Source organism: Micromys minutus (assembly GCF_963924665.1).
Source record: "Micromys minutus genome assembly, chromosome: 1".
Taxonomy (NCBI): domain Eukaryota; kingdom Metazoa; phylum Chordata; class Mammalia; order Rodentia; family Muridae; genus Micromys; species Micromys minutus.
Genome location: NC_137969.1, coordinates 51,079,704 through 51,103,183, shown reverse-complemented (window position 1 = coordinate 51,103,183; position 23,480 = coordinate 51,079,704). Strand labels below are relative to the sequence as shown.

The window sequence follows — 23,480 nt, the reverse complement described above, 5'->3', positions numbered from 1 at the left end:
GAGGTTGCTGGAGAGATGGTGTTATTAAATTTTTTTCGGGATTTGTTGGGCGGATGTTGGGTGGCCGGTTGTCAACTCTAGACTTGTTCTCAACAGAACAGAGTCAGGCTGGGAAGTCCGAATGCGCGGACAAATGTAGGGATTCATTCTGTCAGCCCGAAAAGGACTGGGGCGGGTGGGGGTGTTTGTGTCTTTCGTGAAGATGGAAGGTCGTGCCCCTCACCTATTAAAATCCGTTATAGAATCTACGAGGCTTCTTCCGGGGAAGTGTTCCATGGCCACGGTGAGCAGTGGGCAATCTTAAAGTTCCACAAACGCTTTGACAGTTCTTATTTCCCGCCAAAGCGTTCTTCAGTTAGCTTCATAGCACCGACCATTAAAAGGCTCGGAGAGAGACCGGTGGCAGCGAAGAGGCAAGCGCAGGCGGGCGACCTCACAGTTCTCGGGGAGTTCGCTGTCTCGTGTGCGGCAAGAACGAAGGGTTCTCGGCTTCCAGTTAACGTCGCACGGTGCAGGACGCTCGCCAATGTGGTTCAGCTGCCTCTCAGTTCTTTTATATGGCTCCTCAGCTCGGCCACCAGATAGGTGAACAGGGGGCAGGTGCGCAAATTCGTCCCGCGGTGTATTTCGGGAGTTGTAGTCATTATGCTTGTCAAAGTGTGCTTGTGTTTTGACGAGATTAATTAAGTGTGAACTCATCACCAGTACGTTTAAAGGGGTGTCTTATGTACATAGTCGCTTGATTAAAAATGATTTAAAAATTTGATCTATCATTGCTTTTCTTTAGATGTATAAGGGATCAAGAAAATTACACTGGTCTGTTGCCATTTGCCTGTAATGATTGCACATGGAAAAACGGAGACAGCGTTTCATAGGCCAGCCTATGGTATGTATCAGGATTCTGCCTATGATAAGAAGACTTGAATCACTATACATAAATTCCTGATATTCTGTGATTGATATGTACAAAATGTACTTGGAGCCGGGGGAAATATAATTTATTTGGAAAAGCTTTCCACAGTCCGTGTTTGTATTTTAACCCAATGTTAGAGGACACCCAAGGATTTCTAAGCATCTTTTTCATTGCTCACGCTAAAGGACAAAAGAACCTTAGGTAGAGCACTGGACAGATCCTGGAAGCCCACGTATCCTTTAGAACAGAAATTTCAGGTCCCCAGAGCATTCTCTGTGGAGATAGTGTTTTGGCTCCACTAATCCTATGGACTTGTAGAAGCAGGGCAGAAGGCTAGAGCAGGTATGTAGACATGGGTTCCAGTTCATGCTGTAGTCTGGAAGCATCACTGTGCCACAGCCACACCTTTCCCAAGAGTCTTTTACAAGGAAACTACAACTCCAAAGGGTTGTAACCCAGATGAGCCCCTGATGTCCTTGGTCTTTACAAGTAATACCTTTATATGTACAAAATTTAAAGGGCAGAGAACTTCTGCAATGCAAGGTAAGTCTCTAGCTCCTGTTTCCTTGCTATTCAGTTTTTCTCCAGAAAACAGTGACTGTTATCACTTCCCACTAGAACCCCTCTCAGTCTCACTGTGTGTTAGGTTGGGGGCAGTTCCTTGGTGTACAGCTTATATACTTGTACACTTGATTTAATGCTACTATTACCATCTAAAGATATTAAATAATTTTTGAATTTTTCCCCCAATAAGTTTTATGCTGTACCTTATTTTAGAGATAGTTTATCATGTGCAAATTTGTGTTTATACTGTAGTTTTTTGATGCCTTAAATGACTATTTCCAAGACTTAAATCAATCCCAATATCTGTATGATGAAGTCTCTCAAAATGGCATATGTTTTGCTTATAACCTATAATGTCCTGCAGAATAATTTGTATCATCTCTGGATTACATTACTATATTATTTTATATACTTATATTACAACACAAATGCTACATCTTTTTTAAAAAAGATTTTTCATTATGTGAATGAATGTGTGTGTGTATGTGTGTACCAGGTTTTGGATGCTCTGGAAGTAGAGTTACAGTTGTGAGCAGCCAGATGGGTTCTCTGCCAGAACACTTTAACTCATGAAACATCTAATCAGTACCATATAGGCATTTAAAAAAATGATATTTATTCATTTGGTGAGGGGAGAGGCTGTCTTCCAACTTAATGTGAAAGTTAGAGGACAATTTGCAAGAGTCATTTACCTTCTTTCACCATATGTATCCTGGAAATTAAAGTCAGGTTGTCAGGCTTGGTGGCAAGCACATTTACCCGTAAAACCATCTCTTCTGCTTGACACTGAGATATTTTTGCAGGGGGAAGAAACAAACCAAAAATCAAAACCATAAACCCTTCTCAAAACCGTATGAGTTTGGTAGAATGCATCTATGTAATATGTATGTATGCTAATCAGTTTCACTTCTCTGAGGACCAGAACTTTCTGAGAATGATTGTGTGTGTGTATGTGTGTGTGTGTGTGTGTGAAATAAGTATTTCAGCTACAGGTATGGTCCAGCTAGTGATACAATGGCTGTCTACGGATGGAAGGTCCAAGAAAGAATCTAGTACTTTAGTCTATGAGGCTCTCTATCACAGCTGGTCTTCAGTATTTGGTAGATTCCTCAAGAAATAAGCTTCGGTGAAGGACTGGACTTGCCAGTGAGAACAAGAGTAGGAGCAAGCAGGTAAAGAGAGTAAACTTCCTTCTTCCATGTCCTCTATATAGGCTGCTAGCAGAAGGTGAGGCCCAGATTAAAGATGATCTCCCCACTTCAAATGATTTCATTAAGGAAAAATTAATTTCTGTGTAGCCAGGTTACTGTCTTAGTTGGGGTTTTATTGCTGTGAAGAAACACCATGACCATGACAACTCTTATGAAGGAAAACATTTGGGGCTGGCTTACAGTTTAGAGTTTTATGGCAAGAAGCATGGCAGCACACAAGTAGACGTGGTGCTGAAAAGGTGGCTGAGAGTTCTATATCTTGATCCACAGGCAGCAGGGAGAATGTGCCACTGGGCCTAGCTTGAGCTTCTGAAACCTCAAAGCCCACTCCAGTGATATACTTCCTCCAAGGCCATACCTATTCCAACAAGGCCACAAATTCTAGTATTTTCAGTTAGTGACACTCCTTGTAAGCCTATGGGGGCCATTTTGATTCAAAGCATTACTTGAACCTCTCCAGTTGCTTGGGTTTTAGTTAATTCCAGATGTAGTTAAACTGACAACCAAGAATGACCATCACAGGTGGTATACTAAGGCAAGAAAACAAGCAGTAAGATTGGATTTGGGAAATGGTTTTACTTAGTTTTTTGACACAATGTGGCCTCTTTTTGCTGACCATAACCATGTTACCTGTGCTAAATTTCAGGCACCTGAAAAATATGGCGGAAATAGTTAGACTACGATTGATGTATTTAGGATATTTCAGAGACTAAATCTAGGACCCAAGGGATAGACTTGAGCTTAACATATTTCTTGCAGTTTTAAGGGTAAATATAAGATTTGAAGGTCTTGGAACTCTATTTAAAGATATCTAAATGCTCAGCCTAGTCATGGTTATGTAACAAATTCTCTTGTTGAGAAAACATGAAGCCTTAAAATATGGTTTAGAGCCCCTTAGTGATTTTAGTATTGTAGGTATTTTTTTGGATCCTCAGACTTTGTGGATGCAACTCATAAATTCTTGTAAAAGCAAGCACGTTCTTTCCTGTTGAAAGTTTTTTACTACTTGCTGATAGAGAAACTTCTAGCTGTGAAGTCATGGTAACTAGGTTTAAATCTGTGGGGACTGTTGGGAAGATTCCACACCGAAGGAACTAAAATCAGCTAGAATGTGGTATTGGGAAGTCAGATCACACCTGGTATTAGATTTTCATAGTATTCAGTTAAGAGGCTTCAGAGACTTCATAGATATTTAGTCATAGCATAGACTAAAGGCATAGGACAAAAACCATTGCATGCTTAGCTCTTCAAAGCCTGGAAAGGGGATGGCTTTTGCTGAGAAAAGTGGAAGTGAGCTCTCCACATAGCAGCTTTGACTCCTGGAGAAGACAGGTATTTCCTGATAAGCTCACTTGTAAATCTTACTTGTTAAGTGGTTTACGTGGTAATCTGAAAGTGGTTTTGTTTTTCTCTGCTACCCCTTTTAATTTCATAACATTGATAAGACCACTAGAAGTGTTGAATAATAGTGGTGCTTGTTTGATTCCTGACTTTGACAGCCATGCCTTTAGTGTTTCTAATACTTAAAAAAGATTTATTTATGTATATATCATGTGCATTCAGGATCCTGCTGAGGACAGAAGAGGTTGTTGGATCCCTTGGAACTGTAGTTTACTGATGGATGCCATAAACTACCACTGTAAACCACCTAACTGCTAAGCTGTCTCTCCAGCCCATTTCTAATTTTTGACTGATATTTGCCAAATTATGGACATTACATACATTGAATCTTGTAAGTCACTTCTTTGGCAACTGGTGCTATGTTTTCCCCTCAATACTTTTATTATAACTTTTATCTTATAATTACCTACATATCTTATGCTTTTTGTTTTTTAGCATCATTTTCTAGTTTATGAATTCTTGGGAATTGTGGTAATTTTATAGGCATAATTTAAAAACATTTAACAGGCAACTGCTAATGTAGTTTTCATGAAACATGATGTTTTTTTTGGTACTCCCAGCACATGTCAAATAAAGTTCAGCCTTAATTCTAAACTGCTTTACTGTATACTCTTATCTTCATCTGCTTATGAAACAACTACTACTCAACAGTCTGCCTCTCCCATTTGTCATCATCCCTTAAAGCCAGGCTTACCTAGCAAATTCTCTATTAAAAAGCAATTCATATTCCACTGCTTATAAAGTTTTTTTTTTTTTTTCTTCCAGTTAATAGCTTGTTTTCTCTATCCAACTTGTTTTCTGGAAAGATTAGGTTGTACTATGTTCCCCAGACAAGAGTCAACTATTTGGGTTTAAGAGATTTTCCTGCTTTAACCTCCTAAGGAGCTTGGGAAGTGCAGGTGCCTGACACTGTAATCAGCTCTTACCACTATGAAATGAGTGTGAATGTGCAGAGGCCACAATTAAACCTCAGGTATCATTCATTTCAAGATAGGGTCTCTTCACTGGCTTAGAATTTGGCCAGTAGCCCCAAAGTTTCATCTGTCTTTATCTCCCTGGATGACAAGTGCAGGCCACCATGTTTGGATTTAATGTGTGTTCTGGGGATTGAACCCTGCTACGCCACCTATAATAAAAATACATGCTTATGCATTTAGTATGTGTATATGCATATGTAAGTGCCATGACATACATGTGGAGGTCAGGATTTGTGTGAGTCAATAATCTCCTTGTACTATGCTTCTTGGATCAAACTCGGGCTTGACAGCAAGTGCCTTTACCCACAGAAGCACCTTGCTGGCCAAACTTTTTTTTTTTTAAACTTTAATTTATTGTACATGTTTACACTTTCTTGACAGTATGTCAAGAGGTCAGAAGACAACTTGGGGGAATCAATTCTTTCCTTCCATTACATGGGCCTAGGGATTGAACTTAGATGGTCCAGACTTGGTGGCTATCTGCTGAGCCATCTTATTAGCCCTACTATGACTTAAAAACCATCAGAGCTATGATGAATATAAGCAACTCCAACATTTGGGAGGTAGAGGCAGAAAGATAGCTTCAAGTTAGGTCAGCATGTTTTATAGAAAACTCTAGGGAAGTTATGGTTACAAGAACCCTATCAACTTAATTAATAACTAAATTAAACAAGCTTCCAAAGGAAACAAAATATAACATACTGTAGCACTTTACTTATAAAACTGCATTTTTGTTTGTTTTTATTTAGTGTGTATGTGTGTGTTATGTTTTGCCAGGGTCTGAATTTAGGGCCTGTTAACCTTTTCCAGTTGAAAAGGAGAATCACTAGATTCATCCTAGGGCGGGAATTTCTTTTGGAGTATCTTAATGTCTGTTGCCCATTGCTCCCATACACAGACCCAATAAATTCACTTGTTGGTGAACTTGACTTGGATTGAATACTATATTGTCTTTCTGGAGTAGATAGATCAAAAACTTCACAAAAGTCTCCAACTGTTTTCTATAACAGCCATTTATATGTTGGTTGATACTTTCACTCTTATTTAGCTAGTTTTCCACTGATAGCAGATCTATTGTCTTTGCAAACCTCAGGCTAAAGTTAGCAGTGTAACTGCTTCTTTCACTTTTATAGTCTACAAGCTAATGAAGTAGAACTATTTTAGTTTCTGTTGACTAAGTCTTGCTGTCAGTTAAGTATAGGGTATAGGATTAGGTTGTGAAACAAACTCATGGCTGTGATACATTTTCACTTTAACTTACATTTTTATCCCAACAGTGAGTCTTTTATATTTTCTTTCCCATTTCTACTGCCTGCCATCTTATTTCAATTTTCATGAGAAAGCATTTGTCAAAGCCTGTTAAACTGGTCATGATTCTCTTTCCTTGGAAGTAACTAAGCATATGCTTGCTTGATTCAATGTTTTGAAAATATTACCTGCTATCAAGCTATGTAAATTTATTTTTGCTTCTGAATATAGAATACCAAATGAAGATGAAGACCTCTATTTGAAATTCTTTCTCAAAATGTCTTTTTATTTGCTTCCACTAATTCATTCAGGTCTCTTCTTTTAAGTATGTATTCATTGACGTGGCTCTGTATTATTTCATTTGAAACAACTTATCATTTGTCCTGGTGGAGTTGGTGGTTTTTTTTGTTTGTTTATTTTTTGTCAACTTATGTAAGCCAGGATCATCATCAAATGAGAAAATGCTTCCATCTGATTAGCCCATAGGCAAGTCTGTGAGGGCATTTTATTGATTCCATGCTTGATAAGCAAGGGCCCAATTCCTGGGGGTAGTACTGGTACCACCCTCCTTGGACAGATGATCCTGAATGGTATAAGAAAATTCTTTCTTCCCAAAGGTGATTTTGTTCATCATGGACTATACCTAAGCAGGACAAATTATTCCAACCCTTTACCCAGATGCCTTTATAATTTAAAGCATCTGCCACTAACTACATTATGTATTACATATTTGTTTACTAAGCATGTTAAAATGTTAGCTCTGCCTGCTGATATCACTGCATATGTCATAGTGCTTAGTTCATAGTAAATGTCGAATGAATGAATTCAGTGTTTGGCTAAACTGAACGAGATAGCTGCTTATGTTCATGCTTCTTAGATCCAGAAATTTAAGATGTTTAAGAAGGGAAGGAAAATAATCACATAAAACCCACAGTTTGAGCCAGGAAGACTGTTTGGCAGGTAAAGGAGCTTATTGTATTTGTTTCTTGGAACCCATATAGTGGAAGAGAAAACCAACTCCTATAAGTTGTCCTGATTCCCACACATGCACAGTAGTTTGTAAGTGCACAAAATAAATGTGAAAAAAATTGAACACTAATTTATGGTATGTCAAAATAAAGGTCATAAAGGAACAACTTCCAAGTACTATAAGTTTTTGGCATATGATAGTTTCAGGTTAAACTTAGAAATTATGAAAAACTACTAAATAAAGATGGGAGATGATCAGATGCTCTGGCAAGAGTGGTGGGCTCCTGACTTAAGCAGAAGTGAGGGTGCTTCTATTGTTGGTGCTAATGAGCTATCCCTTCAATTCTGTGGCACACCCCCTGGAGCTCCAAGAACTCACTTTACTTTTTCCAGATTGTTAGCAGTTTAGCATACCTTTGAAAAATAAGAGCAAATTTAAGAAAACCAAATTAAAATTTAGAAATCCTACCACTAAAGGTTATTGTCCCTTAAATTAAGGATATGGTGATCACTATTACTAAATAACAGTATATAAATTATAGAAATAATTTCATTGTTCATTTTTACTTTACTATTTCAGAACATGTATCAGTACTGTCTAATATGCTGTTTTACACAGAATAATGGTTATTAACTTATGTGAGATTTATAAAAGGAACATGGTCTAAATTATGTAGTGTTTACTTTTTATGGACTATTAGCATGTTTTAAATTATAGCAATGACCTGGGTATGGTGGCTCACTCCTTTGACTGATGTGGTGTGAGACAAATGGATTTCAGTTCCAGGCTCGCCTGGTCTACTGGGTTCTACAGATCCCACCTATCTCAAAAAAAAAAAAAAAAAAAAAAAAAAAAAAAAAGGCAATGAATTTGACAGTTATCAATTATTTCTAGATATTACATCCATAATCTTTATGTTGATTCCTCCTATTCTTACACTAAGAATATCCACACTGCCAATTACATACATAAGAATGACTTAGTTCTATCTGATGAGTGCATAATTTTTATATTAAGCAATTTAAAAAAACCAAATTCTCTAGCAAGAATTCCATTTATAGGAGTCATTTCACTGTATTTATGGTCTTGTGACCAATTTGAAATACAAATCATTAAAAACTGAATCAAATTAGCTTCTTTAATACCAATTAAATGTGTAATTGCTTTGAAGAAATAGGTTCTGGCTTTCAAAATGCTAAGATAGTAGTAGGCAAGCACAGCTGGGCAGAGATGAACTAAGGGGAGTGGCTGTTATGGCATATGAAGAGAAGGAAAGTATAAAAAAAGGTCCTTAGGAAGGCATAAATGATCTATTATTTTTCAATAGTTCACAGTTACATGAACAGAAAGGTAATCTTTCCTAAGATATAAAAATAGCTTACTTTTAATAAATAAATATTTATTTATAGCCCAAATAAAAATAAGCAAATATAGGTTACTCTTGAAATAAAAAAGGCACATGAAATAAGCATTTTAATACAAATAATTGCTTAAATTATATATGAATCTACACAGTAAGCAGGACTATTAAAATTTGTTTTGCAGAATATCACCATTGAATATCATTTCAAAAAGGAGTCAAGGGGAAGAGTTAGAGGATGACTGTGAAATAGGCTCTCCCATTACAATGCTGCTTCTATCATTTAGAGTTTTGAGAACAGTTGTAGCTGGAGACTGAAGTACTTTACGAGAAAGCCTCATTCTTCCATCAGCTGGATCACGGCCAAAGTATTTGACCTATGTTAAAGAAACAAAGTTGACATGTAACTTCAAAGATATTGAAATTTACATTGTCCAATTATGGAAGTAACTATCTGGTTAAGTAGCTGTTATAAAAAATAAAGAGTCCATGCATATTTCTCTATGCTTATAATCCAAGTACTTGGTGGCAGGAGGCTTGCTTGAATTTGAGGATAGCCTGAGCTACTAACAATGAATTCCAGGCCCACTGGGCTACATATAGTAAGATCTTATTTAAAGAAAACACAAAACCAACCAACTAACCAGCAAAAATTTAGAGACTTCTGGTAAACTAACTGTGCCTTTTAATGATCTCTAGGTTCTTATAAGACTATAAGATAAAAGTTATAGTTATGACTCATATAAGGGCCTATAAATCCAGTTACACCACTCACTTTCTTTACGACTCAGGGACTATTGCACTAGAGTATATTTTTCCATGGAAAAGGAAACAAGGGTGAAATGCAGCAGGCTTTGAGTCCCCTTTGATGTTATGTGGATGAATGCTGTGTTGGGTCTCATCTTTCCTTAAAGCTGCTTAAACAACAGGAGCACAGATTGGGAATAAACTCACGGCCTTAGTTACTCAGTTATAACCAGAACAGAATGTGGCACACCCAACACACCAGATTACAAACAACTTCTATTCACTGATAGAGGACTACAAGACAAGGTCAGTTTTATTATCAGAATTCTAGGTCCCCAACATTACCTTTAGTAAGTTAAAAAACATGTCAAGTACAAAGGTTCAACCACTCAAAGATAGAGCTTTCAACCATGTTATCAAGTCTATCACTAAATGATAGTCTGCACAGATCTAAAGGTTTTTGTTTTTTTTTGTTTCTTTTTTTTTTTTTTTTTGTGACTTGAGGGAAAGAGTCTTATTTTATATCCTTATTTAGCAAGTCTGTTTAAGCCACCATATATATAAAGTCACTTATAAAAGCTCTGTGCAGAGATACAAGTTACAAGTGTTTATTCTACACTTTCAAAAAGACTTGAAGCACAATTTACACCTTTAAAGATGATACACTGAACACAGGTACCTGAATTTCTTGTCCAACCTCTAATCCTAGGGCAGTGGGATGTTTAATCTGAAAAAAAAAAAAAAAACGTTAATAGTTATATATAATTAATAACCACAGAAGTAAGCATCTTTCCCCAAGTGAACAGCTATATTTTTCTGCAAAATCAAAAATGTCAAAGTAGTCAGAAGAAAATGAAAACTACACAAAACTCTTTGTAGATAACTATTGTTACTGCTTAAATGTCTAGTCCTTCAAATGTCTACTTAGTGTGCATTGATAAATATGGACTCAGGAAGCAGCTCGTTCAGTGTTAAGAATGAATAACTGAAACATTCTAAGTGAATATTCAAACTAGTCCTATGAAGAGAGCTGCTCATTTGTTTTACATCTCACTACTGCAGATGTTAGCGGCTAGGGAACCTAAGTGAAAGCCTATGTGCATTCTGTATGCTGAAACTATTAATAGGCAAAATACACAATTCTCAACAATTCAGTTGATTCCAATATTAATAGTTTTTAACAATTAGAAATAGATCTGGGCTGGGGAGATAGCTGAGAATATGAGAACACTTGTATAAAAATGAGGACCCCAGCATCTATAAAAAGCTAAGGATAGTTAAGCACATGCCTGTGACACCAGTGCTGTGAGGATTGAGGACAGAGATAAGATCTCTGGAGCTTGCTAGTCACAGCCTAGATGAGAAATGGCAAACTGCTGGTGTGAGAGACCAAGTTTCAATAGAATTAAAAAATGGGGGGAGGGAAGTCCATTAGGAGGACACTGATACCTTCCTCTGACCTCCATGCACACATGAACATATTAACACAGTGCACATCCACCACACACACACAAGTCAGGCTTTCCTTTTACCTTTCGTTGGTCAAGTTGTGAATTATGAAGTAGCACTGCAGTCATGTTTGGATACAGTTTTACCATTACTCCAGTGTCTCTACAAAAACATACCAGTTTGGTTAAAAACAGTAAGGATGTGTGCTAACAAAGAGAACCTATGGTCTTAAAGAAGAAGAGTGGCAAATAGATCCCAGGTCATATTCTTGGATATATTCTTTTTTTTTTTTTTTTGGTGACAGAGTATCTATAGTTCTTGAAATCACTCTATAGAACTTGTTGGCCTCAAACTCAAAAGAAATCCACCTGCCTCTGCAAGGCATTTGCCACCATGCCTCGCTTCTAGGATATATTCTCATGATTATAAAAATTATGACTATGCAACAAACATAGTTCTCGTATCCCCTCTTCCAGTATTTTACTCTCTGTCCTTCCTTTTTCCTGTCTTCACAGTGTTTGGGATTGAATCCAAGACCTCATACATAAGATATAATAAGCTATTATATCACATCCTGAGCCCAAATCCTTGTTTTCCAATAGAAATTTATGAATCATATTTGAGAATCAAATGACCAAGAAAGAGAGAAAAAGAGAAACCTGTGTTTCTCTTCAGGATTTATGAAATTTTGTTGTTTTAGATTTTATACATGTGAATGTTTTGCACGTATATATGTACCACATGTATGCCTAGTGTCTGTGGAGATCAGAAGAAGGCATTAGATCTCCTGGAACTGGAATTATATAGAGATGGCTGGGAAAAGTTCTCTTTCTTCTTTCTTTAGTATGAAAGCAACCAACTATATTGCTTATTTTTTACCTGTAATGTTAAATAGATTGTCCCATTCCCCCCACCTCCTAAAATGGTATTTTGAGGTAATTTCAGCTGGTAAAAATACTTTGAAGTTGAAGTTGACTTGAAAATACGTGTTAATTAACTATCAAACAATATGTGTAGAAACAATAACAATGAAAATCTGTATGTTTTAAGCTGTTTATGAAGAAAATTAAATTGGGAGGATATGTAGTTTGAAAATAAAATATGGTAGAAACTTTGGTTTAATGAAAAAATTCTGGCAGAAAAGTCTATTATCAGAACCATGATACTGAAAACCTACATAGTGGCATTAGAAAATAAAATTAGCTTCAAAAAAAAAAGTGTTGCATGAGGCTGGGGATGTAGCTTCAAATAGTATATTCATATACCCAAGGCCCAGAGTTTGATTCTTCGCACTGCATAAACAAGTCACAGTAGTAGAAGCTTAAGGATTAGAAGTTCAGAGTTGGTTGGAGAGATGGCTCAGCAATTAAGAGTACTGCTGCTTTCCTAGAGGACCTGGGTTCGGGTCTCAGCACCCACATGGCTGCTTAGATTGGCCTGTAACTCTAGTTCAAAGGGCTCTGATAAAGACACACACACACACACACACACACACAAATAATAAGCACACAACAAAACACAAAAAGGTGGTGCTAGAGGCACAGTTCAGTAGTTAAGTGCATTTCCTGGTCTTCCAGAGAGCTCAGGTTTAAATTTTTAGCACCTGCCTGGTGGCTCACAACCACCTAACTCCAGTCCCAGGCACTGCATGGTGGTAAACATACATGCAGGCAAAACATCCATACACACAAGAAAAAACAGAGTTATTCTCAACTACATACTGACTTTTAATCCATTCTGTGCTAGAGACCTTGTCATATACACAAATTTCCCCCACACCCCCTCACACACACACAGCTATTGGCATATGTTTAAATAGTATGTGAGTCTGGGCTTGCAGTATAAGTCTTTTAAAAGTGAACCTTTATTTTTTAATAATAATTACCTGATTTCAGTTATTGTAGCGGTATAAACTGCTCCAAATTCTAATTGTTGCTCTTGCTGTAAAGTGTAAAATAATCCATTAGACTAACAAAGATAACAGGAAGAACAGGGAAAAACTATCATAAGATGTATACTTACATCATCTCTGCAAATTTCTGTAATGAAGTCTCTTGCCTCATGCATTGCAGTAGGCGTTGGTGCAAATATGGAGAATGTTTCTTCATCAACCTGACTAATTGTCACACCTTTAAAATGAACCCAGAATCATGGTGACAGGTGGAAGGGACAAAAAAAGAGGTAACTTACTACATTAAAATTAAAAATCTCGGGGCTCTAGAGACGGCTCAGCAGTTAAGAGCACTGACTGCCCTTCCAGAGGTCCTGAGTTCAAATCCCAGCAACTACATGGTGGCTCACAACCATCTGTAATGAGATCTGATGCCCTCTTCTGGTGTGTCTGAAGACAGTGTACTTATAATAAATAAATAGATAAATAAAATTGTAAAAAAATTAAGTCTCATTACCAGAGGTGACTAATCTAAAAAGTAAGTGTGAGAATAGGGGAAGGACCTCAAAGCAGCTGTGTTGGGTTCCTTGTATGTTTAATGATTGTTCCTTAGTAAAGGGAATCGCTCACCAGGAAGCATACACTGCTCTGCTGCCAGGTACCTGCCATTTTACTAGGCTCTGTGGATAAAACAGTAAATCATGTCCTAGCATAGCAGGGCTGATTTTTAGGGCTTTTCTTTTACTCTTTAATTATGACTAGAAATTATACCAGAATACTTCCATTATCCTGTTTTATTATTTCCATCCTTCAGAATGAATAGATGAATCATGTCAGTTTCTCACTCTTAATACTGGTTAAAGCAACTCTACTTCTTGTTGTCCTTTACAAGCCCAAAATGGGTATTAGGCCCTCTAAACAGTGATTCTAAAAGAAACAAAACATAATTATATAACTATTTCTAGATTTTTTTTTTTTTTTTTTGAGAAAAGACTCCAATAAATGTAGCCTTAGCTGGATGTCTTTGAACTCATAGAGATCCACCTGCCTCTGCTCCTGAATGCTAGGATTAAAGGTATGCACTACCAAACATAGCCTCTGTATATTTTCTTTAAACTAAAGATCCTGAGTGAAACTAAGTCAGAGCAATAGAATTAAGAATGTGTAATAACCCCTTCAAGTAAACAACTAAAAGTATTTGGGAATTTCCAATTTAAAATGCAAAAGGAAAGGAGTATGATGAATTTTTGTCGTCTTTTCTTGTATCTGAAGCAGGGTCTTGCTGTGTTTGTCCTCCATCCTGCCATCAAATATACCTGGACCACAGGCATACCGCCCCCCCCCCCCCCCCACATGCTGCTTTGTCCTTGAATTTGTCCTTGGGGACTTACAAAACAGCCCCAGAGAAAACTCATAGTAAAAACATCATAGTTTCCTTCTGGTCTTTCTTTAATCTCTCAAATACTATTTCTGGAATAACACAGTAGAGATAAAATAGCAAACTTACATGGTTTGGATTTAATAATATCTTCAAACTAGAGATAACAACTCTTACCTGTCTCAGCCTGGAGTTTTTTTAAATGATATCCACCAGGTCCAACGAATTTTGCTCGTTTAGATAATGGAACCTTTACTGTTTCTGAAATGCAACACAGACAAATATATAAAGAAGGCAAAAATATACAAACCTAAATACATGTATAAGTTTTTCATTATGAAACAGGAGAAATTTGTTTGACTAATATTACTGAAAAATGTACAAGAGTATGTTCTCAAACTTAAAGTTTGGTTTTATTTCAATATAAAGAATTTAATTTTAAAATAACATGTAAGAACAAGGAAATTTTATGTATTGTGACTTTTGATACATGTATACACATTATAAATATATCTATTCTCTCCATTTTTTAATGGAAAGAATATTTAAAATCTTCTTAAGGGTTGGTAAGACAGCTGAGTCAGAAAAAGGCATGTGCTGCTAAGCCTAATAACCTAAGTTCAATTTCTGGGACTCATATATTGGAAGCAGATAACCAATTTCCACAAGTTGGACTCTGACTGCCAGACATACAGTGTAGCACATGCATGTTCCATCTACATATACACAAATAAGTGAATAATTGTAAAAGAATTTTTTCTTTGAAAATATTTAGCAATAATGTACTTAAATAGGTTGATTTTGTTAGGAGAAAAATGTTTTAAAATAGTAGTAAATATTTAAATATTAATATTATCACGCTATTAGTAATAATTTATGTCTTATTATATTATAATAATAATAATGTCTTACCTACAACTGGCCCATTTTCTTTTCTAGATGCTCGAGGTTTTGAAATTGTTTTGCTCATTGTCTGCAGTATCTCCTTCTTTGCCACTAGAAGAAAAAGCAACACAATAAAAACTGTGACTCTTATCATGTAAGTATGACCTGAAATAGTTTCTCTCAGTAATGACAGCTCTTCATATTCTAGCTATCTTAAAGTCCCTTCTATTCTTCATCCACTTCTCCAGACTAACTCAGAAAGTTGTGTTACTTTGTAAAATTTAAAATTTCACTATTCTTTCATTTGAATAGTCAATGTGATCAATAATTAAACCTGATCATATTGTTACATTGCCACAGCTCTTCCAGTTTTAATGGTGCTGGGGAGCTAACCCAATTCCTTATACATCACAGGTCAACATTCTGCCTGTCAGCTACACTGAATTTTGAAAGCAATATTGAATAGGAAGCTTGGTGGGACTTGTAGGTGGCATTAGCAGACTATACAGAAATGAGAGGAACAAGGCACACTGATTTACCTGACGCTTGTTGGATGGCTTCCATTATAATTTTAATTGGTACTCCGGGTAATTTAATATCAGCCTAATAAAGAACAGACAAAAATAAATACTGGCCCATGCTATTATTTAAATATTCTAAAAATGAAACAGGATGGTTTAAAAAAATACCTGTAATGCAGTTATTCCTTTATTTGTACCGGCTATTTTGAAATCCATGTCACCGTTGTAGTCTTCAATTCCCTTCAACAATTTAAGAAATTATAGTAAAATTAAAAAAAAAAAAAAAAAAAAAAAAAAAACAAATTCACCTATAGTCATTGTAGAAGAAATTTCAAATCCTAGCTCTGCAAGTAAGCTGTAGCCTCCAATGTTAAATGCAAGGAGCCACCTCTTCTGCTTGATTGCTCCACTGTACAAAGCTTGTCACTGCAAATATCACTTTATGTTTAGCTCATTCCTGTTTCTAAAAATACATAAAAAATTAATTTAGAATTATCCCTAAGGAACCAGTCAGGAAAGTAATATGTATCCTTTAAAGATCCAAGGCAAACATAGGAGATAAACACTGCCCTATTACTGAGATGCAGTGGCTCTCAACCTTTCAAATGCTGTGAGCCTTTAATACAGTTCTTCATGTTGTGGTGATCCCCAACCATAAACTTTTTTTTTGTTGTTACTTTATAACTGTAATTTTGCTACTATTATGAATCATAATGTAAGTATGTTTTCCAGTGGTCTTAGGTGACTCTCCATAAAAGGGATTTTTAGCCCCCCCCCCCAAGGGGTTGTGATTGAGAACCACTGTTCTAGGCTGAGGCTTCTATATATCTTTATTATTATTATTAATAATACACTAATAATAATAATAATAATAATAAATATTATGTATATATAGTTTTTGAGACAAGGGTCTCCCCACATGACCAAGGTTGACCTGGAACTTGCTAAGTCATCTAAGTTAGACTAGGACTAGTCATTTTTCTGCCTCAGCCTATGAAGATGTATGCTATTGTGTCTGGTCTAAGCATGTACTTTCAGATATACTTGTAAATATTTCAAACTGGGAATATACTTGCCAGAATATCTGTTAGCAAACGATAGTCTTCTATTTCACCTTTCTCTGGATTGTGTTTGGTAACCAATCCCACTGCTACTCCTGCAACAGCAGATGAAATTGGGACCCCTATAATTAAAAAGAACAAAAAAAAATGCATAAAACATGCTGAAAGTCTGTTGACATTATTTTAATATAAGAAGACAATATTCTCTGAATCATAAATTGAGTTGAAAAGGCCCTATCTGAATTCATTCTGATCCTTTATTAATGTAAATACCTATCATAAATAATATAAATAACAACATAATACTTGTAAAGCAAAAGGTAATATTTATACTTGGCCAAAATAAAATAAACTCTTATCTATGCTGTGCTATTTTGCTTTTGGATCCTTTTTCTAACCCTATATTTGCTAAATTTTCTAAGCCTGAACTTTTCAGTTCATTTCCTCATAGCAGAACTATTAATATAGCATTCTAGGAAATTTTTGTATACAACTATAAATGTAATCATAAAATCTTTAAATTCTTGTGAGAAACATGCTACGTACATTATCTGATATCTTGCCCTTTTAATTCATAACAAACCTACAGCACACTAATTTTCATATATGTAATAAATAAATAAACAAAAATTAACAAGTACATATCTATGTTTTTCTTATTATTTTGAGATAAGATTTCACTGTGTAGCTGGGTATTGATTGGGTTGTCTCAAACTTATCTTCTTGCCTTAGCCTGTCAAAGTGCTATGGTCCCAGGTATGCACTACCACGTATGGCTACAAACCAATTTAAACAAAGACAGGATCTCACTGTGTGGTCGTGGCTGGCCTTGAACTCAGAGACGTGTTTGCCTCTGCATGTGGATGCCAGAAGAGGACAATGGATTCCCTGGAACTAGAGTTACAGATGGTTATAAGACACCATATGGGTACTGAGACCAAATCCAGGTTCTCTGAATGAGAACCAGTGAGTCATCTCACCAGCTCCTACAATGGTATCCTGACCGCCTAGTCCTCCTGCATCTCTTGGCCAAGGCCTAGATTTGCTTAGACAAACTTTCCTAGAGTTCTCTATCAACACAGAATCTACTTAAGTAAATAAAAATAAAATATAAAATGCTTTAAGGTCTCGATAACCTGCTTTTATATTTTTGTTCATAGTGGTGATGTGATGCTTAGAGCATCCTGCATGTTAAGCAAGCACTATATCACTATTATACACTCAAAGTGGTGATTTGTTTTGAGTATGCTATGCTGGAGGACCAGAAGAGGAGGGCATCAAATCCTTTAGAGCTGATGTTATTCGCAGAAGTGGTACTACAAACCAAAATTAGGTTCTAGCTCCAAGCTGGAGGTCCTAACATGTTTAGGACATTGAGGTGGTTAGAATGAGAATGTCTCTCACAAGCTCAGTATTTGAACACCTCATCCTCAATTTGTGGTTCAGTTTGGGGAGCTGATTAGACATGCTGGATGAAGTATATCATGGAGGCAGACTTCTAGAGTTTACATACAGGACCCACTTCCAGTTTGTTCTCTTAGCTTCCTATGCCTGCAGCCAAACTTCTGCCTGCCACTGATGGACTTTATCTCTCTGGAATCATAGGATAAGGGAACTCTTCTAGTTTGCATAAATTGCTTTGGTTATGGTGTTCTTATCATAGCAACAGAAAAGTAAATATATATATATTCGGTTCCTAGAGATTCAGTGCTCATAATGAATGAGTCTACTCAACTCATATTAAAAAAAACTTGCTTAAGGTGGACATGATGACTCATGCCTTTAATCCCAGCACTTAGGAGGTGAAGGCAAGAGAATCAGGGGTTTGAAGCCATCCTCAGCTATATATATATATACTTAATTTGAGGCCAGCCTAGGCCACATGGAACTAAACTGCATACTTTTTCTTGGCCCTTTCTACAGTTCTTGATATTAATTCTAATCAAATTCAATATTTTACATGTATTTATACTTTTTCATCTTTTTTTTTAAGAGAAAACTTTAGTGGGTGTGGTGGTATACTCTTAATCTCAGCTCTAGAAGTGGAACAGAGGCTGGCAGATCTCTGTGAAATCAAGGCCAGCTTGATCCATAGCAAGTCACAGGACAGTCAGGATTACATAGTGAGACCCGATCAAAAATGATTAGATTTTACCACTTAATACATTAGTTACCATCCCTTTTTCTTTCTTTTCTTTTTGAGACATGTCTTGCTGTGTAGCTCTGGCTGGTCCCAAACTTGCTATCTTGCCACCAGTGCCCGCTGGGATTACAGCTTCCCATATTCCCTTTAAGTTAATATCCTCTATATAGGGAGGCTACTGTTGTGGAAAGGGAATGTGCTGCTGCTGAAGCATCCTTTAGGTATTTTACCTGGTAGCTCTCTGCTATGGCACCTCTCTCCTACACACTGATTAAATTAACCAGTCCTCTTTGCTTATCCTTCAACTAGTCATAGATGATGAATCTATTATTTAGTATAAATTTCTGCACCATTTACACAAAGATACCTACACTGATAAGATAGATTTCTAGACAACAGAATCTCTTCCACTGAATTTGGAATATTTTAGTTGTTTTTTTCCCCCAGAAATACCAACAAAGTGAATTACAGATATTATTTCTCTTTAATATCTTCGGGCTCCTTTCTACAGCCACTTTCCATTCTAAAATAAACCAACCCCACTCCCTTTAAAAGAGATTTTTATCTAGTTACTATATGTGTATGGGTATTTTGCTTGCATTTATGTCTGAGCACCACATGTGGGCCTAGAGGCTAGAGGGCATAAGATATTCTAGGACTGTAGTTACAGATGGTTATAAGCTACTACTTAAGTACTAGGAACCAAATCAAGGTCCTCTCCAAGAGAAGCCAGTGCTCTTACATGTGTCTTTTGTGAACTCCTTAAGAGTCTTATGATGTCCTACAGTTATAGAAAGTGTAGTCTTGCAAAATCAGCAACTGCCTATACCCTCCTGTCAGTCTAAACCTGGAATCCTTTTACATTTCCTTAGACATATCTTTATCCTGTGATCCCAGCCACTTGGGAAGTAGAGGCCAGAGGAACAGGAGTTCTAGGCCAGCCTAAACTAGATAACACTCTCTGAGGAGGAGAGTATTTTATCTTTCAGTTAATCTTTTGTAGGGTTTTTCTGAGATAGAATCTTACTTAGTCACTTTGGCCAGCCTTGAACTTAAGAGATCTGCTTGTCTCTACCTCTGGAGTGTGGAATTAAACCATGATTTTAATCTTAGCTGCTCTTATTTTTCCTTTTAAAATAAGACCTTAACTGAGAAATGCCACCTCTATGAAGACACATGACTTTTTTGCTCATCACTGGCTCAAGGACTTAGATCAGTGTTTGGTTTATAGGTATTCCATAATGAAGATCTGTAAGGTGAATGAGTGAAGAACAATAGGAAGTTTAATATGTGTACCTCTGCTGACAGAACTGGGAAAAGATCATTAGCAGCTTTTGCTTTGGCCTGTTTCAAGTTTTACTATTTCTAAGTAACAGTAAAATATACTCACATGACTGTTTCATTTACTCTTTGGATTATCCTTTCTCGATTTCATATCTGTGTTGTAAATGTTCAAGCTTAACAAGAAAAATCATTGTGTATCTTCTATAGTACGTTTGGGTGCTTTTTCTTTCTTTTTAAGTAGCACCGTAACTGCCCAAAAGGGTTCTTGAATGCCTCTCTTTTAATGTCACAGACTCTGGGGTGGCATCAAACTGTTTTCAGTATATACCTTCTTATATGATTCTGTAAATACTTTTGGGCTGCTACTGTCTCTAATATAGTGGCTACTATAAACTGACTCAGAGACTACATAGTTACTTTCTCTCATGGATTCTAATGCTTTTGTTTACTAATTGAAACTGTTTTAATGACTAAAATCAGTTCTGGCAGTCTTCACTCGTGGAAGATGAGAAAGTATTGGGTCACCAAGGCGAGTATTTATAATTGTCAGTGTATTATACATTTCCAGTGTCTTTTAGCTAAAAATAAGAACTTCAGCTGATCTCTTTCTGATGTAATTATATTGTGTCTGGCTATGACCTTGACTTCTATTAAATCCAACCTAAACAAATCTTATATTCTGTACTAATGAAATATATATGTAAAGTGCTAACAGTTTTGAGACATAAATTACTTACCCGCATCCATTAATGCCAAACTTCCACCACATGCAGATGCCATAGAAGACGACCCTATTGGGAAAGGAGAAATAAAAAAGTACCACATGTGTTGTAAAATATTAATTTCTTAAAGTTAGTGTTGCTTATTTCATTATAAATATTATACTTGAACATAAATAGTCATATAGTCTTTTCCTCCTTTGTAAACTCACTTGATGGGCTGGGAGATGTCTAAGTGGGTAAGAGTACATGCTGTTCAAGTATGAAAACTTGAGCTTGATTCTTAGCACCCATTTAAAAAAAAAATCTGGGTGTGTGGCCAAATGTACATGGACCCCCAAAGAGGCAGGAGGCTCACTGGGGCTTGCTGGCTGCCAGCCTGGCTGCAGGGTCAGTGAGAGACTCTGTATCAAAGGAACAAGGTGGAGACTGATACAGTAGAACATCTGATTTTCTCCTCTGCCTTCTGTGTGTCTATACACACAGTTTGTCATTTGCAACCCCAGGACTCACACCTACACTAATATAAACAAATAAAGATATAAAACATTAAGTCATCCTCTTTTAAGTTATAAAAGAACAAGGCTACTGAGAACAATATGGTAACTACTAGCCAACAAATAGTTACTTAAATGAATTGAAATACGTTTATTTTCTCCACTGAGTAATGTACAGGATTCCCATTATTACAAATAATTTTATTGTGCAGTTTTGCTGCAGAGATTCTGAACCCAAGACATTCCCAGAAGGCCTAGCAATATTTCTGTTGCCTTAACCAGAAGGTACAAATACAGAAGCCCTAGCGCTCATTGGACCAGGAGTCCAATCCTAATTAGTGAAGAACAGAAAAGTTTTCAGTTTAGATTCTGAGCTAACTTTAGTCTGTTGCTTTAATTTATGAGCACCCGATGTGACTGCTAGACAATGAGACACTCTGCTCACTCTGCCTCAGTGAGAATCCCTAGTCTTCATTCATGGACTAATTTATTCTACTTAACACTGTCCTGTTAGCTCTGTGTCTCTCTTGGTGTCTTTATCTCTGATATGAAGATTGATTGATGGATCCATCTGTTTTGGCTGTTACTCTCTCTAAGCTTAACCTTCTCTGTTGCTTGTTTATGAAAATTAAAAAATAACCCAAATAAGATGTATTATAATACATAAAAAAAAAAAAAAAAAAAAGAAATGCTTGCTTTAGAGTGCTTTCAAAATAACTTAGTAGGTAAGAACAGATCAACTTAACATATTTTTTCCTGCAGCTGGCTTGAGACTCTGGTAGTAAACACGACATAACATAACCTGAGAAAAGTTAAGACTGAATCAGGGAATTTCATCTTTTCTACTAGGAAAGAAATATTGCAGTGTCATACCATTTGACTCGAGGACTTCAGATGTAACTCTTATGGTAAAAGGAAAATCTTTGGGAATCACAGGACACAAAGCTTTCTCAGCAAGAGCACCTGAATCATAATAGGAAACAGTAAGCAAAAAGTACTAGGTTTCTCTAAGACTACAACATAAGCTTAGGACTGTACTCACCATGTCCAAGTTCTCTTCTATTTATACCAGTAACTTTCCCAGTTTCATTGGTTGCGTAAGGAGGAAACTTGAAAACAAACACATAAACACATGTTAGTGACATGAAAAGGCCTCAGATACATTAGGAAAACCATAAAACAAATTACAGTGCAATAGAACCACACTTTCATTTTAAAGAATATATCATCTATCTGCTGTCTGTCCATCAGTCTGCCTGTCTGTTTATAATCTATGTATGTATGTATGTATGTATTTAGTAGGTCCCTGAAAAAAAGCAAAGTATATATCATACTAGTAAAATCAGCTATTTGTATTGTATAAGTAGATTAGAGGGTAGGAAAGGTTATAGAAATTTAATTCACTTAAAGATTTATTTATTTTTATTTTATTTGTATAAGTGTTTTTTCCTGTATGTATGACTATGTAAATGTGTGCTGGTGTCTGTGGAAGTCAGAAGGTGTTGGATTTGGAGTTAGGACTGATAGATCACATATATATAATAATGGGCAGACCAAAGAAAGACACATGGAGATCCACTATTAAGTTCTTTTAATTTTGCTGTCCTAGAACATTTTCACAATAAAAATGCTGGGGAGAAAATTTATCTTACCTCATAGTGCAACATGAAATTTTTATCTTTTACCCCACTATAAGAAAAAGAAATAATATTAAAACCATTAAAAAATAAACTTACTTTTTAAAACACTAAAAATGACTTACGAAAAATAGTTGAGTATTAGCAAGTTGGTTGGAAACAAAAACTTGAATAGAGGATGAATGGGAATTCTTTTGCTTTTGCCTTAGTCTGTCTCTTCATATGTTGTTCAGGATGGTCTCAAACCCCTCACTTAGGTAATGCTCCTGCTTCAGATACAGGAGAAGCTGAGAGATGTCTTCCAACAGCAGGAACTTACAACTGAATTCTAGATTGATTGAGGAAAACAATTTTCCTTCACCCCAAAAAAGGCCTTTTGTTCTCGCTTTCTAGAGACAGGGTCTCCTATATCTAGGATGCTCTCCAGTTTGCTATGTAGTCAAGGATAGCTTAGGCTACTGATCTTCCTGCTTCTACCTCCTCAGTGCTGTAACTTCAGGTGTGTACCCCAAGACCGATTTAGGTGGTGATGGAGACTGAATCCAGGCTCTTTTATAAGTTAGGCAAACACTAGCAACTGAGCTACATACATCCCCAGTCCCTGAAGTGTTAATTTAATATGTT

The 23,480-nt window shown here is 36.4% G+C and overlaps 1 protein-coding gene and 1 long non-coding RNA gene across 2 annotated transcripts in view; one reads left to right on the top strand and one right to left on the bottom strand.

Moving 5' to 3' along the window:
• The first annotated feature begins 849 nt into the window (after positions 1-849).
• LOC308419369 lies at positions 850-17,584 on the top strand. Its single transcript, XR_013974991.1, has 3 exons — positions 850-886; positions 15,049-15,148; positions 17,309-17,584. It is a non-coding gene; the product is annotated as an uncharacterized lncRNA (long non-coding RNA).
• The window catches only part of PNPT1 (polyribonucleotide nucleotidyltransferase 1), a 31,207-nt gene continuing 16,090 nt past the window's right edge, over positions 8,364-23,480 (bottom strand). The window contains exons 15-28 of the mRNA XM_080936020.1: positions 22,872-22,908; positions 22,262-22,328; positions 22,093-22,182; positions 20,741-20,794; positions 16,592-16,698; positions 15,684-15,755; positions 15,534-15,597; positions 15,022-15,105; positions 14,287-14,370; positions 12,863-12,969; positions 12,726-12,781; positions 10,924-11,002; positions 10,071-10,118; positions 8,364-9,021 (exon numbers count right to left, since the gene is read on the bottom strand). Coding sequence (XP_080792146.1) covers positions 8,863-9,021; positions 10,071-10,118; positions 10,924-11,002; positions 12,726-12,781; positions 12,863-12,969; positions 14,287-14,370; positions 15,022-15,105; positions 15,534-15,597; positions 15,684-15,755; positions 16,592-16,698; positions 20,741-20,794; positions 22,093-22,182; positions 22,262-22,328; positions 22,872-22,908 — 1,108 coding nt within the window. The 3' untranslated portion in view covers positions 8,364-8,862. The remainder of the gene's footprint in view (positions 9,022-10,070; positions 10,119-10,923; positions 11,003-12,725; positions 12,782-12,862; positions 12,970-14,286; positions 14,371-15,021; positions 15,106-15,533; positions 15,598-15,683; positions 15,756-16,591; positions 16,699-20,740; positions 20,795-22,092; positions 22,183-22,261; positions 22,329-22,871; positions 22,909-23,480) is intronic.